Genomic DNA, 18830 nt, shown 5'->3' with positions numbered 1-18830 from the left:
ACAGGTACTTAGGCAATATCCACTCACAAAGAGGATATTGCCTAATATTTTTAACTCGGTCATTCAGGAATTTTTGTCTTTGATAAAAAAAAGTCTAAGCATCAAGCATTTTCCTGAAACTTATTTTTTATCTTTAATATACCTACTAAACACAAATTGTCAAAACGATGAGAGGCATGAAAAATTCAGAGGTTCCAGGACCTATGACATTTAATGTATACTAATCACTGATGTGTATTATCTTAATAAAGCAATTTCTTAAACTATTCATTGGTTACTTGTTAACACACTTGAAGTAGGTATACGATTGTTTCTACATTCTCTTGCTAGTTTTATTATTAACTCCGATTTTTCCAGGCCTTCTCAGGTAAAGTCAATATTAGTTATATTGTATTTACATAAAGAAAGATATTAGAGATATGTTTCGTATTTTTAGTGAAAACGTTATGTTTATTTATTTGTCAATCACTGATGCTTCGGGGTAGGCCTACTGTCGTGTCGGTATTGTTTTGATATAAACGACGCTACGTGCACTTGTGTTACTCTTGTTACTGAGGTTTACGACACTAGAAAAAAATTATGTGTCACTGATTAACTTCAAGACGAATTGCATACTATTATGTAATTGTGCGTCTGCGTTGCTGTCAATGGATTATATGCGTACTCAAGACTCTTAAGTGAATAATAATATAACTAAAAAATGTGGGTTCAATCACATGTTCACTGGATTAGGACAAGATAATGTGGCACGACTGAAGTGACATCACCGTCTGTCACTGACCTCGCGAATATTTATACTCTAATTATTACTATAGTTTAAACGGTATACAACCGAGCCCAAATATATATATATTTTTTCAAAAACAGCTGAGAAACAATTAGGTTTATAAAGTTTATACTGCAGCAAGATAAAAAAAATACGCAGTTCGCGAATGTCTAGTAAAGCAAGAAGAACATATCCCGGCAGAACATTGTGATATTTAAGGATTACATATTTAAAATTAATAAAATAAAATTTAATTTACTTACTGTAGGGCATCCTGGAATTGGTTTACTTCAGTAACTTTCTTGGATTCATCTTTCTTTTGTGTCAGTTCATTTTCTTTTCTTTTTTGCCAGGTCAAACGAACTGCTAAAGCTTTTTTACCCTTTTTTTTAACACGATAGGATATTTTTCTTTTACCCATTATCTAGTTTTCACAAGAAAACGTTTTTGCTAAACACCGGAACATGAATTCACATGAATATCTATGGCAACACTGTCCACGCACCGTCAGTGCTGCTTCGTGGCGGGAGGACGAGAAGGCAGGAAATGGTCACTGGCAGCGCAGTAGCTGCACTCTGTTGGCAGTTTATCAACTAGTCAAACCGCTTTCTCGTGCATGCAAGGAATATTTCGTACATTTTGTCTAAGTTGCTGTTCGAACAACAATTATCGAGCTATAGAATTGAAGAAAAAACTTAGCTTAACGAGTATATCATGTATTTATAGGGATATAAATTTATTAACTACTATGTACGGCTTTCTTAAACATGGTGCGATGCACTTGGAAAAATTAAAAACCGATTAAAAAAAGGTCTCGTTAGGTAAAATACTCACTTTTCATACATAATTAAATATTATAAGAATAAAATATTTGTAAAAAAAATATTTTCTAAACATTGCATCATAATTACACATAATATGCAAGAAACAATACGTGTTTGTGTTCTCATAAAGAACCATATTTAAAAAATTTTTAATTAACTTTTTGGACTGTTCCAGTGTTTGTCATAAAGTAAATATTAAAGTAACACCTTTCTTTTATGTGAATATATAGTTACAATCACATTACCGTAACACACAAGATTTATATCACCAATTAAGTATACTACGAATTCTGTGTTCTACGTGAACCGCCCCCTTAAGGAACACCATCTTGGTCTTCACTACACATTCATTCAAGGCAACAAGTTCACTGGACCAAATGTTTCCAATTAGGTTTAACTTGTGTGCCCCACACTGAATATGTAAAAGATTGTCAGAGACAAGTACTTTTAACAGTTCGGCACATTTACCCATGTATCTGGCAGCATCTGAAATGAAAGCAAACACATTTTCGTACTCAACTCCATACTTTGACAGTATGTCCACAACCGCTCTCGAACATTCAGTTGCATTTGCATTGTTTAAAACATTAACCCCTGCCACAAGCATTTTGCGTTCACCACTTGCCAAAAGAATTCTGAACACTATCACAAAAAACACACTCTCCTTTGCGATTTGTTGTTTCATCGCATAGAATCACAGTGGGCGGATCTAGTACGGCTTCTTTTATTTTTGCTTTTCTTCCATTTTCAAAATCTGCATGTATGAAGATCGTTAGTGTATTGGCATTTTGCAGGTCACCAGCTCCTGCAATGAATATATACGTGAATTAATTTATGTAAGCATGTATTATTAGGCAAATTTTACTGGAGTGGAACCTTGTTATAAAGAATATGGTACTTTATATACAACATCTTAACTAAGTTCATCATCCCTCCATAATGTTTGTAAAATTATTTGGCTATAACAATAATTTATTACCAGGACAGTTTCTTTCTCCTTTGACAGTAGGTAGGCCTTGTTTCTATGAGGTTTCACTATACATACTTGCCCATATTACTTTATGTAAATTAATTTTAAAAAATTATCAAAGGTAATACATTTTGTAAAGTTTTTTTTTTTTTTTTTTTTTTTTTTAGTTATTCAAGCATTTAGACTGTCTCAACCTTAAATTTTACATCACAAATAGTGTCTAGAGTTTTACAGTCTGTGTTTATGTATTTAAACATTTTGAGTATTAAATAGGCCTATGCTATGTTCCTGCACAAAACTTTATAGAATTAATTTTTTCCTGTCAGGAGAATTGGCCACTTTGGCCAAATAGTTTGGTAAACATGTAAGGAAGGGTTCCCTAAAAAATTAGTTAATTACAATGAGTATGGTACCTGTAAAATTTCAGGCTCGAAAGTTTTTTTTTATATACTATAATTTTGTTTTGCTACACATTTTCCAGCCTCTTTCCCATCAAATTGTGTTTATTAGGATGTTAGAACCGTAACACATTTCCTTGACTTACCTTTCATGTATTCGTTTAACCATTCCCTCATAGCTGGGTGATCTAGCTTCTCTAGGGGAATATTTGTAGAAACAAATGCACGCACTGTATCGCTTGCAAATTTGACTTTAATTTTCTTTGCTCATTTATGGAGAACAATATTATCCTCGAGTGTCATTTGCCTTTTGACTCCACAACCTGATGGTGATGTTTGACTTGTTTTCTTCTCTAAATGAGATGCTCGCTGTTTGCAGTGTTTTTCACAATTATCTTTCCTTTTCCAATCTTCTACCGTATTGCAAAATTTACACATTATCTGCTTTTCTTTATTAAAAACAATGAATCCTTCATGCTCGTATTCTTTAGCTCGTTCAAACACTGATACGACCTTAGGCATTGTGAAGTATCAAGTAAACCAAGTAAACTTCAAACAAAACAAACCGCAACTACCTATTTTCGTTCACATTTAACTATTTACATGGAACGTAGGATCTTTTCAAACCTCATTTGGTCATTTCACATGACCGGCGTATTGCGACGTTAAAATCCCATAACCTCTCTGTTATTATTTACAAGCAATACAACAACGGAAACAAATATGGCCAAATGGCTAACTTCATCCACATCCCGCTAGGAATGCTGATAAATGGTTGCAGCTTTCAGGCCGAGTGTTTGGTATTTATTTTGCTTCAACTTATCTATGGCGCATCTCATAATAAAGATGGCTTACTATGTTTTGGTTTACTAAAAGGATTCTGTTTTGCGGCAAAAGTATTATTGTGAAACTTAATATTCACATCGCGTTAAAATTCTGACATTTCGCGGATATTTCGTGAAACAACAATAATATCACGAATAGTAATGAATTTCGCGACATTGCCAGTTATTTCGTGAAAACGAAATGCTGTAAAATCAAAATAGGCATTTGGAAACACATTTGCAAGTGCTTAGAATGTAGTTCCAAAATCGTTAGTAAAATTTCACAATTTCGTCATTAACGAAATTCGAGTACGCCTAGATATACATATATATACATATAAAAAAATATACGTACATATACATATATATTTTGCATGTTGTCTGCATTATCTGCTACTGCTATTTGTATTCACAAATTAAAATTGTTTACTATTTGTTTTATGGTCTTTCATCAAAAGTAAGTTTTCTTTGCTCCTACGGTTGGGAAAAACATGCAACTTATGTAAACCTATTTTCAAAATATTTATTTCTTTTAAGTAGTTAAAAAACAATCTAACATGGCATATGAGACTAATCATTAAGTTAAAACATCTTTGTTAATTGTATAAATTTACTTTCTTTTCAAAACATTTTATTTAATTAAGAGAGTGGAAACAAAATTTATTTCTTTTTTAGTATTCATTTGGAATTTTAATGTAAAAACACTATATTATTGGTCTACAATTTTGACAAGGAAGCAGTCAAACATAGGAATAATTAATTTTTTTCAAGAATTTTATATATTTGACATACGAATAATTAATTTTTTTAAAGAATTTTATATATTTAAGTTTAGCATTTCTTAGAATGATATATTGTAGATAAAAGGCAAGTACACACATGAAGAACTACATACAGTACAACCTGGTTATAACATTCCCGTTTGTAACATTGTCCCGCCTATAACACCATAATTTCATGGTCCCGTCATTTCTCCATTTATCACAATGCTTTAATTTCCCGCCTGTAACAATATTAAAATTTCTACATTCCTGCCTTTAACGTTCAAATTTGCTTTGATAATTGCCACAATTTTCAGTATCCCTTCCTTCAAAGTCATAATTTAGAGCGAAACCATAGCTGGAAAATACAGCACGCATATACAAACATCAGATGTTTACATTTGTGTAGTTCAACATAGACGTGGTACACACGCAATCCACAACTTTCACCGGATCGACTATCAATATGGCGTCCTGTTCGCGCTCATTAGCCTATGACTTGTTCCGTTATACTTATGATGCACATTTTGTGCACTGATACATGGTCGGAAACAGTGCTACTGTATTCTATGGTGCTGGTTTTTGTTTCAAAGGTTTAACACCTTGAGATGTTTAAATGTTCTATGGATATATTCACGGCTTTTGTTTGTGGTTAACCTTTACCGTAATTATTTTTTTTCACTTACTTATTGTAGTCACGGTCATATTTAATTAAAATATGCCGTATTGAAATTTTATTGAGGTTATTGTACGACTATGATGGCCGATAAATATAAGCTAAATTCATATTCTGTAGCTGAAAAAATTCAGTTTATTAACCAAGTGGACAGGAACCCCAACAAAACGTGTGTTGCGACTGCAAAAGAGTAGAATATTTCTGTTTCGACTCTGAACTGTATCGTACAAAACATTTTTTTCTTTAGCATATTATTTGGTATTATCTATGAATAAAATTAACCAATTTTCTACTCTATTGCTGTACTTAGTGTATTACTCCTGTACTTTGTGTTGTTTTACCTATATTCTTTAATTTAATCAATCCACGCGTAATTTATACAAAGTGAAGATGTAATTTTATGATTTCCTGCTTATAACATTTTCCTGCTTATACCATTTTTTTAAGTTGATCCCTTGGAGAATGTTATAACAGGGTTGTACTTGTACATAGTACCCCATTCAGAAATATAGCACGTGACTCAGTGGATTAATTAATAAAATTTTAAATCATGATGCCTAATAATATTACTTAATTTATTTAAAATGGATTTGATATATTTCTGACTACTATTTATTTTAATTTTAAATAGTTCTTCTCTTTTTAACTTGATATTTTGTGTGGCCATGACTGTTTGTTTAGATTGTGCTGGAAATTATGAATTTTGACACTTTTATAAATTTTTATTATAATTTTAAAATATTTTTGGAAATTTTATTTTTTCATTTTATCTGGTTACTAAAGGGGTGTTTTACACTTTGTTAGGCTGGTGTACTCTACGTACTTAAACCCAAACTTTGTGCCAGTGGACTGAAGCACCTTTCTCAGGGGCCAATCTGAGATTTTGCTAGTCTAATGTGGACGTGGGCAGGCCGGTTGAAATTTCTTTCGTCTGCAGTCACGTCCGGGGTTTGTAATATTAATTCCCTGCATGACCAAAATTGCATAGAGCAGCTTCTGGCCTGCAAGCTGCTACTTCTTAGAGGCCTGCTGAGAGTAGCGAGTCTCGTCACGAACGAGTCTCTAGTGGACCTCTGTTCCCAGCTTAGTGGCGTTTTCTGTCCACCCTCCCCTTCTCTCTCCACCCCCCCTTAGTTCTGAGAAATTATGCTAGGAGCAGTGACCTGACGTGAACCTCGCCAAGACGATGGCCTACTCCAAGGACTTTCTCCCTTGTCCTACAGGACCACCCACGATATCTAGCGGCAGAAACTGTAACGTCTTCTCTTGGCGCCAGCTCGTGGAGCTGATGCCCGCGACACCTGTGGGCGATCTTGTTAACTCCCCCCTCTATGTCCCATTTAGGCCACCAGAGTGCACCACCAGCTCCGCCATAAGGCCTTATGCTTCCTCCTCGCGTCGATTGTGTGTTGCTTTCTGTACCTGCCGGTAGAGACCGCAGCAGTCGCTCTTCGGCGCGAACAATTGAAGTCGTGGCGACGACCACGTCGGGCCCCTCCGGATATGTTCGGTCCAAAGCCGAACCTTCCCCCTCCTTCTCCCTAGGGCCCTAGCGCCCGTTTTAATTAGGAGCTTTGTCCGCAATCGCCGCACTCAGTACTCTGACTTCGGCTACTTACCGCGTCATCTCGGCGTCCTCTGGGTTAAGAGGCTTTTCGCGGGAACGGCGAATTCGTGTGCATAAGAGATGTAGTCATTTGCCTTAAGGGATGTGATCCCAGTTGTACAGTAGCCAGTCAGTAGTAGTAATTAGTACAAGTCATGTTTTTATTTAAAGTGTATTAATTTTTTTATTTTCCTAAAATTTGGTTTCTTTCGCGTCATCCACGATTTCTCTGTGCGCGCCATCCTGATGTCGGCGCGAGACATCTCGTGAGCCCTGAATCTACACCCTGTTTGGTGAGTAATCCGGCCTTTTTTTTTCCCTCCCCAAATTCCAGTTTGTTGGCCTTTCGTGCCGACTGTGTATGACTGTCTGGAAGCAGGTCTAATTCGTTTTGAATTTGACTTGTGTTTCAGACAGGGTCCAAGTGCTGGGGAGACAAATTGCTCCCCGCATATTCTTCGGGACCTCGAGCTCCGAGTCCCCTTAAGAAGAGAGTTTATTCCACCCCGACGTCATACTTTGAAGACCCGGGTGATATGAGCAATATATTTTTCACTTGCATATAATTAAATAAATAAATTAAATACATACCAGCGAACAGTGCCTTAAGAACTCAATCGACAATGAATTTGTAAAATTCATGAGACTGTGATTTATGTAATCATCGAAAGAAGCTAAGAGGGTGGAATATTTCAATTTTTGTTCTGTGACTATGTTTAATTGAGATAATATAAATTGTTTTAAATAATTTCGGGGCGCCCCCATATTTTTTGTTACTTGCTAAGAACTTGATTGTGATATCGAAATAATGCGAAAACAAAACCTCTTCATAATAAACCAGAGAAAACTATAGACCAAACTACTTATGTGGTGTTTATTTAATTATTATATACCTTATTCTATTAAACGATCCACTAGCTCCCAAGTTGCTCGTGTGCAGGGAGTCTAAATTTGTCTTGTTCAACACTTCGTGCCCCCTCTGGTCAATAACTTTAATTTCCTCTATATTTTTGAACCCAGCAGTTTCCAAGGTTTTTGTATTATCAATTAAAAATGATATAATGTTGAGGCACGAGGGGCGTTTCAAGATCACTCACCTCCAAGCGAGGTGATACGGTCCAATTACCCGCGGGGTGAAACCCAGAATTTTTGCAACTGGAAAATGTGATGGATGTTGCTGTGAGTTGGCTAGGTTTTTACAAGACACTTTGTGTAGATACTGGTTTGCATCTAACACAGCTAAATTATTGTACATCTTTGCTAGTTTTTCAGTTGTAAATTTGACAATCACCCATCCTCTTCACAATAGGATCCTGAGAAAGATAAAGAAGCGAAAAGGAAACAAAATAGTTTTTCCTAGCTGATCCTGTGTTCACTTTGACCATGTACACCTAGTTTTGCTTTCAGATGCATTTGTACATAAATGTGCAGAAATGGAAAAAGTTATTTGTTTATGAGGAGTTGTTAGTGTTATATTTGATAGATTCAATCTGTTAGTGGATGATTTCATCAAAGTAGAAGTAAAGTGGCATGAATAGTAACATTAAGTGATAGTTCCATCACACTCCATTTAATTAATTGATTTTTCAATACCATTACTATGAAGGAAAAAAATGTTCAGCCTAGTCTAGATTGTATTCTTATGGATTAAATTTTTGACATTTGGTGTACGTTTTGTGCTTAGCAAGTTGTTAACGCTGATTAGTGGACTGATGTAATTTTGAACTGTTGTCCTTTTATCATAAAAATATATTTTAATGGATAGCTTAGAATCAATTACAGTGAAATGTAAATAGCTCTATACTGTATTAAAATGTACACTCATAAGGCTATATTTCAATTGTATCATTTTAGAGAATTGTGTTATTTGTTAGGAGTTAAAATATTTTATTGTTATATTTGTTGGTGTAGTGTTATTTTTCTATTAAGAGTGTACAAATGAAAACCTATATAAAGTTTAATAGAATATTCACTTTGTTGTTCTTTGTCATTATAGTGAATATATTGTAGTGTATTTCAACTGTTCTGTTGTATGTTGTGTTCACATTATTCATACATCCAGAACTGCTTGAGGGTTGGTACCATGTTGACTGGAACTTGCAGGTATGCGAGTGACTTAAGGTGGCTGAGTATTAATCCATCTGTTCATGTGTACCCTGCGAGCCCTGGTGTTGACTGGGTAGAAACATTGGTTACTCTTGTCCGTCAAGAAAGTGGCTTTGGGTTCCGCATCGTTGGAGGAACAGAAGAGGGTTCGCAGGTAGGAGCCATGGTGAGATCATGAATCATAGCTATTAGTGTAGGTGTTTGTTGTCTGTTAGTCATTTTAGTAGAACATGGAGGTTATTTATAAATTGGTGTGTGTGAATAATTTTTTCATAGAAATTACACAGAATAATGTTTTCAGTTTTATTTATTTATTTTGTTATCTTTTTAGCATTATTTTCTACAATTTGTTATGGTGTCTAATTAGTAATTAAAAAGGTTTAAAAAAATTTAAATGTTGCAGTGGTTATTTACTACATAAAATTTTGACAAGAAGACAGTCAAACATAGGAATAATTGAGTTTTTTAAGAATTTTATATATTTAAGTGTAGCATTTCATAGTAGGAGATATTTTAGGTAAAATGCAAGTACACACATGAACTAAATACATAGTACCCCATTCAAAAAAATAGCACATGACTCAGTGGATTAATTAATAAAAGTTTAAATCATGACATATAGTAATACTACTTAATTTAATTAAAATTTATTCAATATAATTCTGACTACTATTTATTTTAATTTTAAATATTTTTTCTCTTACTCTTTTACTTGGCCTTTTGTATGGCCATGACTTTTGTTTGTTCAGATAACTCACCTCCAAGCGAGGTGATAAGGTTCAATTACTCGCGGGTTGAAACCCAGATTTTTTGCAACTGGAGAATGTGTTGGATGTTGCTGTGAGCTGGTGAGGTTTTTACAAGACACTTTGGGTAGAGACTGGTTTACATCTAACACAGCTAAATAATTGTACATCTTTGCCAGTTTTTCAGTTTTAAATGTGACATCACCCATTCTCTTCCTTGTACCACCCTGAGAAAGATAAAGATGTGAAAAGGGAAATAAAATAATTTTTTCCTAGCTTATCAGCCTGTTTTCACTTTGACCATGTACACCTAGTTTTGCTGTCAGATGTGCTTGTACATAAATAAGCACACATACACATTGTGTCAACACGTATACCAATGTGTCTATAGGTCACAAAAGTCATGAAAAAGTATCTAAACTGAAATGCTGGTCTCAAAAATAATTAAAATGTCATGAAATGAACAGTTATTGTTGCTGCAAGTAACAAAACTTTTAATTTCCATTAGTCTTTTTGTTAATTTGTATTTTGTTTTTTGATGTCTCACTTTACATGTTTTTGTCTCACAGACTTGGAAAAGTTTAAGTTTTTTTAATTTAAAAATCGGCACGTTTCTGTGAATAGTAGATGTTTTGTATTATGTTTAAGAGAGATAGTGAGTGAGAGAGAGGGGAGGGAGAGTGCGAGAAAGAGAGTGAGAAAAAATAGCACTTGTATGGTTGGGAGGAAAAGTTCTCTGCACATTATCACCTTTGTTGTAAAACTTTTTCTGTGGGTGATAAAATGAAAACGGTGAGAGTGAGACTAAAGCAAAGTTCTAGTATGTCACAGCCCTCTACATAGGAGCTGTCAACAGTTTATAGGCCAATTAATGACAGTCTTATTTAAGAATAAGTCATTTTCGAGTTACAGGATTTTTTCAAAAGTTTTAAAATATTCACCCTGCATAAAATTATTAGATACTGTGACCATAAAATTCCATTTTAAAATTTGGTTAAAAGATATATCTTTGAAAATAACTTGCCAAGTTAGCATGGTACATGATTTACAGTATGACTAGTCAAAGTTGCCAGATTAAAATCTTTTGCCTCATAATTTGTGCAAGAAAAATCCCTCCTCCCCCTCCATAAAATGTATAGAATGTTTAATTTTGTTTTGAATTGTTATTAATAGTAAGGTAACAAAAAAATAGATTACTATATCATAGAAATGTGTAGTCTCACTATCTAATAATTTGGTACTTGTTAGGAATTTTAAAACATAAAAAAAGAATCCTCTATTAAAATAAACTACCAAATGTGACACATCTTTCTTCAGAACCATCATTAGTTGGCCTAGAAATGGTTCATGACTTGATGTAGAGTTCAGGGACACCCTGTTATCACACACTGTAGTATCAAACATTTTTTTTATTTAACATTTGTTTAAAGAAAATAAAGATACATTTTTTTCACAAAAGCACAAGACTTTTTTTTATTAGTCCTTCAGCTAATATTCAGACCTTGGACTCTCTTTATTGTCACCAGACTTACCAATTATGTTTAAAAAAAATTTTGTTAATTTTATAAGAATATCTCACTGCCAAAGTCTAAATGTTTACTGAACATCTGCAAAAATGTTTCACCTCATCTTTTAAACAATGTAATAAAAGTTGAGGGAATTTTTTTACCAATGCCGCTGTGCTTGTGTAAAAGGCGCCAGTGTTTTTTTTTTTCTTCCTTGGGACTTGAATCTATCCTTTTTTTGTTAGCTAGGCAGAAGATATAATTGCTTGAGCTGTCAAACGATAAACATTGCTGCTGCAATCTCTTGAGAAAGGGTGAGGGTGGGTGAGCATCTAGGTTGCTATTGTATATCTACCCTAAAAACGTGCAGACAGTTCTCATCCATTTTTAAAGGTGTGAGTGGTGCTGTTCCTGGTAAAAACTGCAGTTAGTCAACACCACGGTTGTTATTTATGGCCCCAAACACCTGCATTAAATCAAACTATTAATGTATTTCATTCTAAGAAAAAATCTTTGGAATCTTTGAAACTTTTAATTTTTTGGAAGATGAAGCCAAACAAAATTACTCTTTCATTTGACTTTGACTTTCCGATGCTTTGTACAGCCCTATAGGTTACAGACAATGCTAGTTTCATGACAAAATCTACTGGCATCTTTGAAGGGGCATTTGGTGACCACAGGTACCTCATACAATATTGTACCCATAAAGAGAATATTATTGGGCAGATCGGGCAAAATAGCTTGGAGGAAAATAATCTTTGTTTGTAATTGATTGATGGTTTTAACTTAACACCAGAAAGAGGAGGCATGCATGCCTTGTATTTCTTCTTCTGAAACACAGAAATTAAAGGCTTTGGTCAAGTTGTTCCTGATATCAGTTGTAAACTTACATGTTGGAAATTGTCATCGTAGAATAACGTTCATTCAAGGAACTTAAGTATGAAGGAGGGAATCTCCTTTTGTTTAAAGTCACCTATCCCTTGACTGTAACGGGTGCTTTGTGGCTTAATGAATAGTAAGTTTTCTTATGTGACTATCTGAAGGTTGTTGCTCACTGACTCAATGGCAACATCAAGCTTAAATGGGGTTGACAGTAGGGTTCTGCGAATATTCGAAATTTCCGAATTCGAGTTAGAATTTTTTGATATTCGATTCGTCAATTCGAATCAAATTCATTTTGCAATAATTCGACTTGCAAAATCTGGCCCGGATACACTAATATAAGACAATCTCTCTCTCTCTCTCTCTCTCTCTCTCTCTCTCTTCCCCCCCCCCCCCCCATTTTTATAAGAAATGTAAATGGACGATTACATCTTCCACTTACAAAAAATTATACAGCGAAACCCCTTATTTACGTTACCGTTATTTTCGTTTTCACGTTATTTGAACCATTTTATTTTCTGTCCCGTTTTAACCTCATTTGATGTAATGCAATAAATTCCCGTTGTTTACAATGCGCCTATTGCTTTCCACAGTTTACGCCGTTTGTTCTGATAAAACTGCTTACTAACCTAATTAATCCTATTACTAAGTAATCTGATGTATAAATTGTGTTTTAAAGACTTTTTAAAAGTTATAAACTTCATCTTTAACGTCTTGGGAGTCGCTTTACACCGCTTATAAAAACGTAAGCAGCGCCAGTTTGGTTGTGTTGATTCCTGTATTCCTGTATATAGCGCGCGCGCACATAGTCGAAAATTGATATTGACAGCTCGCAGACTGCATGAACGCGCGTGCTCTGTCAGGAACAGAGTTAACCCACATGATCGTTATGCATATAGTTACAAATCACGTTTTTGTTACGGGTTTTATTTTTTACGTTGAATAAAATGGTTTTATTTCATCACTCATTAATTTAAATTAAATTATTTGGCGTGCTTTCTCAAAGTCTACTTTTTTAATAAACGTACTTTCCATGAATAGGTTTTCTTTTTATGGATTACTTTACATTTTATTTGCATAATAGTATTCTCCGTTCACTCTTACCTGAGTTTTAGAATTAACAAAGCCTCTTGTAAACAAACATTTTCATTGGCTGCCGGCCGCCGCGCACATTATTCGTGCCCAATAAATAGTCCCTTGGTTATGTACCATTTGTAAGTATTTTTACACTGCCTTTTTTGTAACAATTTTTGTTGTATAGCATTATAGCATTTCACCATTAATATCCAATACAGTTTAATGTGTCAGCAAGTATTGACTTACAATTATGTTAGCAGACGCTATGTGTACAGTGTACAGTTAATGCCCAGCGCAACAGTTGTATTTCGGATTCGCACGCGCAAGGTTTGTTATGGCTGACGCCAGACCGAGTTTTGTAAAGCACAGAACGGGAAAGCCTTTGAAAAGTGCACAGAAAACTATTGTGTTCAATGTTTTTAAAACATTTTCAGACAAATATCAGGATTGTCGTGTGAACAATATCGCGAGTTTAACTGCTGAATTTCCGGGTGTTTCAAAGAGCAGTGTGCTTCGTGCAAGGAAAGAATTATAGGACACTGGGACATTAACAACTCACGGGAAGAAAAGGAAACTTGAGTATCCTGTTATCAAAACTTGTCATGATTTTGTAAAGACGGCTATTAGGCGTAAAGTGCATAGTTTTTTCTTTGCAAATGAACCACCTACACTGAACAAACTGCTATGGTGCTTCCTGTTATATTACTTCTCCGTTATTTTATTAGCTCCGACTGTACTGAAGTGTGTGTGTTGCAACTAGTGCTTGGCGCGCAAGATGAATTCAGCCTATCACTTGCTGACGCGGCGCAGTGATACGACGGTGTTTGTTTATTTCAAAACTCAGCTAAGAGTGAACCCACGGTCTCACCCCTAATTATAAACTTGATTTTAGAATAAAATGTGCGATGCTTAAGCGATAAAAATGGTAAATTTGTTTTTTTTTTTCTTTTGTACCACTTCCTTATGCTGTGATATTTTTATTAATATTTTTATCCTTAAAAGTCAAACATGTTAAATAAGGTGGCAAGTGAGAGAGTTTTCTCTACAGCAGGCAACATAGTTACCAGCCGCAGAGAATTGTTGTTGCCGCACCATGTCGATGAACTCACCTTTCTCCATGACAATTTGAAATGATTTGCGAAATGATTTATGTTAGTGCTACAGACATATAATTTTTTTTTTAATTTTTAAGAATCTGGTTGTGCTTCTTCAATATAGTCTCACTTTAATTTTAGTTACTTGATTTAAACTGTGAATTATGTGACAAGTTTTTCAAAGGTGATATGTTAAAAATATTTAATGATCTATGTTATTTTAATAAATATTCTCAAATTCAATTCGAAAAAAATTCGAAACTCATGAATTTTTTTGGAAATTCGATTCGAATTCGATTCGAACTGAAAAATCACAATTCGCATATGTCTAGTTGACAGTTCATAGAGAGTTAAGTCTGGGCCAAGGGTTCGAATCTGGATCGCTTTAAAGAAAAAACGTGATGCTTTTAAGACTATTAACCAAGCCAAGAGTAATAATGCATAGGTGGCCACAGTTTAAAGAATATTAATATATGTACCCGTAAGGTATTCAGAGGGGTTTGTTACCTTGACTTTAAGTGTTATGTTAAAGTTGCTAATGGTTCATTTTTTCTATACAAAGGGTTTATGTTAAAACCGAACACGAGAGTGTTTTTACTGCGTGAAAGTTTTTCATGTATTTTCTGGTGAATCTAAATATAGTCTTTAATTTAATGAAAGGGCCATATGAAAAATGTTTGTTTTGATTAAGTTACTGTGTTGTGCAATTTAAACTACTAACATTGTGCCACTACTGGTTTCTTTCCCCTACCAAAGAAGCTGAACTTGAATCTAATGTTGTGAGCTTAGCAGACTGTCTCACATCTCAGTGAAAATAATACATTTGTTAAGGGCGCAGTTGAGATATTCTGGCGTTTTAGGGTCCTTAAAATTACATTTTATTTAAATTCCTTACATATCGCAGGTGTTTGTGAATTTTTTCATGTTATGAATATACCTTGTTCTAGCCGCAAATGTGTACTTAACTGCGGTATAAATATGTTTAACAAAAGAAAACTCACGCACATTATACCAAATAATTTTTTCTTGCACCATTTGTATTTATGTTACAAATTTTATGAAAGTATAATTAGCGACATATTTTGCTGTTTCTTCATTCCTAAGGGCTTTCACTTGAGCCTAGCATAGATAGCAATTAGTGTGGTGCAATAAATAATAAATTAAAAATTATTTACTTGGCTACTGTAAATTTTATGTAATTATCAATTGATCTTATTAAAGCGTAGTGACGAATTTGCAAAAAAGCATGTATGTAAACTGGTATAGCTAGAGTTAAGGCCCATTTGTACGTTCACTGCGTTCAAGAAAGGTAATTGGTTTGTGCAGAAGCCAAAAAACAAACTATTCTGTATACCGCGTGGGTCAACGTTGCTTCCGAAGAGCCTGCTAGAATGCGTGGAGTGCTCTGCGGGGGGTTGCTTGGCGCGGCCAGCGCTGTTCACGTATTCGTCTGTTCTTTTCCAAGTGAACGAAGAGTTCCAGAAAGTCCATAACACAAAACGTGACAAGTTCGTAGTTGACAGTGTGAATATTTATGTGAACTAAATATATGTATGTTCAATTCGAAAGCGTAGGTCAGATATTCCATTGGGTTTGCTATAAATTTACGTTGCCGTGATTCAGTAGGCACTGTTTGTAGTGAAATATTGTTACGTTTTTCTAGTAAGATGAACTAATTATTAAAACTTAAAAATTTCTTAATAGTTATTTTACAACAATATTTGTTTTGCATGAGTCGTTTAATGTACTGTATTAGTCTTTGGTTTTGAAAAACAGAGGAGATGAAGCTTGAAGGAGATATTAAGTTATAGCAGAGAAAGAAGTTCTAATTTATTTTGTGAAAACATTTTTTGCCGTCTTATTGTTTTACATCTACATCACACAATAATGTGTACAACTACAGGTGAATGGACAATGACCTCAAGCATTAGGAAGGAACTGAAGATAAATATGATATTTGAAGTCAATATTCAGATAGTCTAAACGTGGTGAATTACCTGCATGGACAATCATAAACTGAGGGTGGATTTCAAGGCGTTGTCTGCCGCTCTGCCTTTCGCCTTAGGTTGGGTTAACCCTTGGTTCAAAGTGAGCAGAGGAAGCCAGAGGAACATGGGTTCAGCAATGTGTCCTCCTGTAATGGTAAGTTTAAGCACAAAGAAGGCCGACTGAATATGCTGCCTAAGAACAATAGGTGCTTAATAAAGTATATATATTAAAGATCATACAAACTTTATGCTGTAAAGAAATTTTAAGGGTTAGAAGGTATGAATAAATAAAAAATTAATTAGACATATTTCAGAGGGCAGCCATATTGCACTTTACTTTCTTTTTTATATATATATATATATATATAAATATTATTAATTACAAAAACAAATTATAACTATAAATATAAACTCTTTAAAAACAAACAAGTGACTTTTGAGTATTGTTAAATCTCGCAATTGATCATAAATTTATCTCTGGGGCCCCAACTAGTTTATATCAGGAAAATAATTAATTATAGAGTAGAATACATTTAAACTTTTTTGTTAAATTCGAATTTGATTTTAACTTTAGCAGGTTAATGTATCCAAAAGAGAAATTTAATTGTCCGAAGAATGCATGCTACATGCGGAGAACACAAGAGTAACTCTTATCTGGTGCACATCCTGAGGCCGTAGGAGAGCAGAGGGAAATCCACTCCTAGTTGAAAATCAGGTATTCATTTCAGTTCAGACACGGCTCGGTCACACCAGGACGCCCACCGCTAAACAACAGATGGCAAGTCCATAAATAATAAATGGATCATGAAAATAATACTTTAAACACGATACTCAAAGGAATCGTGAAATAACTCACCCCTTCAGGTGGTCAGATGCTGTTAAATTACTCCATAATATTCCGATAAACCAGAAGCTACAACTAAGGGCGCGGTTACACGGGAGTCTGAACTACTTCAGGTGAACATGTTCAGCTGTTGAGTGCGGTTACACACAGTCTGAACATGTTTCGTTCGAGGCCATTTCCCATTTAACTTAAACAGTTTCGCAAAGTAGTTCAGATCGACATATCTTCTACATTAGCCTCTGATTGGCTGTTTAAAATATAAACAGTCCTTTGCAGAAATTCAAGATGGAAAGTGTTCCTGGTACAAGTTCGAGTAATATTTTACCGAATGCAACAAAAAAAATCAACAGGTAATTATATATATTTTTTAGTTGATCCTGACCTTAATTTTCTTAAAACTGAGATAGGTACTCTCGCTCAAAAAATAATAAAAAATAAGTTTAAAAAATTTTACTTTGCATGTTGTTTGAATTCCCGATTTGTAAAAAGATATTGAGCAATATGAAAACACATTCCATTTCTGCTGATAGTACTATATAAACAAGTGAGAAAATCCCGCATTTTCTGGATACAAAATAGAGACGATCAACAACACAGTCATTCGTTGACAGTAGACAATCTGTTTTAGAGCTGAATACACTTTTCAGCAACTACCGTGTAACCGTGCACTTTCGCGTTTGTAAACGTGTTTACTTAAACATGTTCACCTGAAGTAGTTCAGGGTCCCGTGTAACCGCGCCCTAAAGCATGTTTACGATGGCTGCCACAACATGAAGAAGGCAGAGACAGCAAATTGCTAGGAATTTAGCCGTGACCAAAGAATCACCACTGTATAGAACAGTGTAAAACAAAAGTTGTGTTCCAATATACCTATGGCATAATGCCTTACAAGGAAATACCTTAAATAATTAGCTTTTGATTTTTCATTACAGTATTGTAAGTTCAGAAATACATCACAAATTTCATATTTGATAAGCAAAAGATTACAAACAATCCACTATAATTATATTATTTTATTATTTTGGTATATTAAATTGTCTACAGTAACAAATATATTAATAAAAACATAAATGATAAAAAAAATTAAGCAGCTCTTCAGTTTGCCTTTAAAAAAAATATATGATATGAAATTGAGCATATGCCCAGCAAATGCTGAATAGTGGTACAGTTGACTTGATGTAAGTTTTTGGACTTACGCCATTGCAAAAACTTTTTCTGTTGAAGAAAAACTAAAAAATAAAGAAATAAAGAAATAAAAATACCCAAAAAACACAAAATTAAGCAAAAAATTGCTGTTGTCAACAAGAATATAAACACCACAAAATATTCCGTAACAGGAATATGGTCAACAAACAAAGAAAAACAAAGGAAAATTTACTAAGAGAAAGAAAAAAAAACCTACAAATGATGACACAGAAATATTGAACCCAAACAATTCAGCACAACAGTTGAAAGGAGACAAAAACGCGACACAACGAAAAGACGAAACGAACACAATAGTTTTACCAAAACAGAAACAAGGGACGTTCGGTAACTGCTATCTGCTCCCGTCCTCAGGCAGAGACGCACATGGTACGGAAACACAGGTAGGGGCTGGAAAAATGAGGGTATTTATCAGAGAAGGCTACATCTTGCTCAGCCAATGGCAGACGAGCTGTCTCTCCATTGGCTGTGCACCATGGAGTTAAAGCGGATTGGTTATGGTAGGTTGAGTATTGGCTATTGTTTTGTGCTGCAGGGATTTTTCTGTCTTTATCAAAGGG

The 18830-nt window shown here is 34.5% G+C and overlaps 1 protein-coding gene across 11 annotated transcripts in view; it reads left to right on the top strand.

Annotated features, from left to right (window-relative positions):
• LOC134529396 (membrane-associated guanylate kinase, WW and PDZ domain-containing protein 1) overlaps positions 1-18830 on the top strand; it is a 356729-nt gene that overhangs the window by 205443 nt on the left and 132456 nt on the right. For 10 of the 11 annotated variants that reach the window (XM_063363420.1, XM_063363424.1, XM_063363423.1 and 7 more), the window contains one exon: positions 8929-9097. In XM_063363420.1, coding sequence (XP_063219490.1) covers positions 8929-9097 — 169 coding nt within the window. The remainder of the gene's footprint in view (positions 1-8928; positions 9098-18830) is intronic. The other variant, XM_063363421.1, reaches the window with a different exon arrangement.

The sequence above is a fragment of the Bacillus rossius genome, chromosome 2 (assembly GCF_032445375.1).
Source record: "Bacillus rossius redtenbacheri isolate Brsri chromosome 2, Brsri_v3, whole genome shotgun sequence".
NCBI classification, from domain to species: Eukaryota; Metazoa; Arthropoda; class Insecta; order Phasmatodea; family Bacillidae; genus Bacillus; species Bacillus rossius.
Note: the sequence above shows the minus strand (reverse complement) of the source record. Positions and strands in the feature narration are given on the sequence as shown.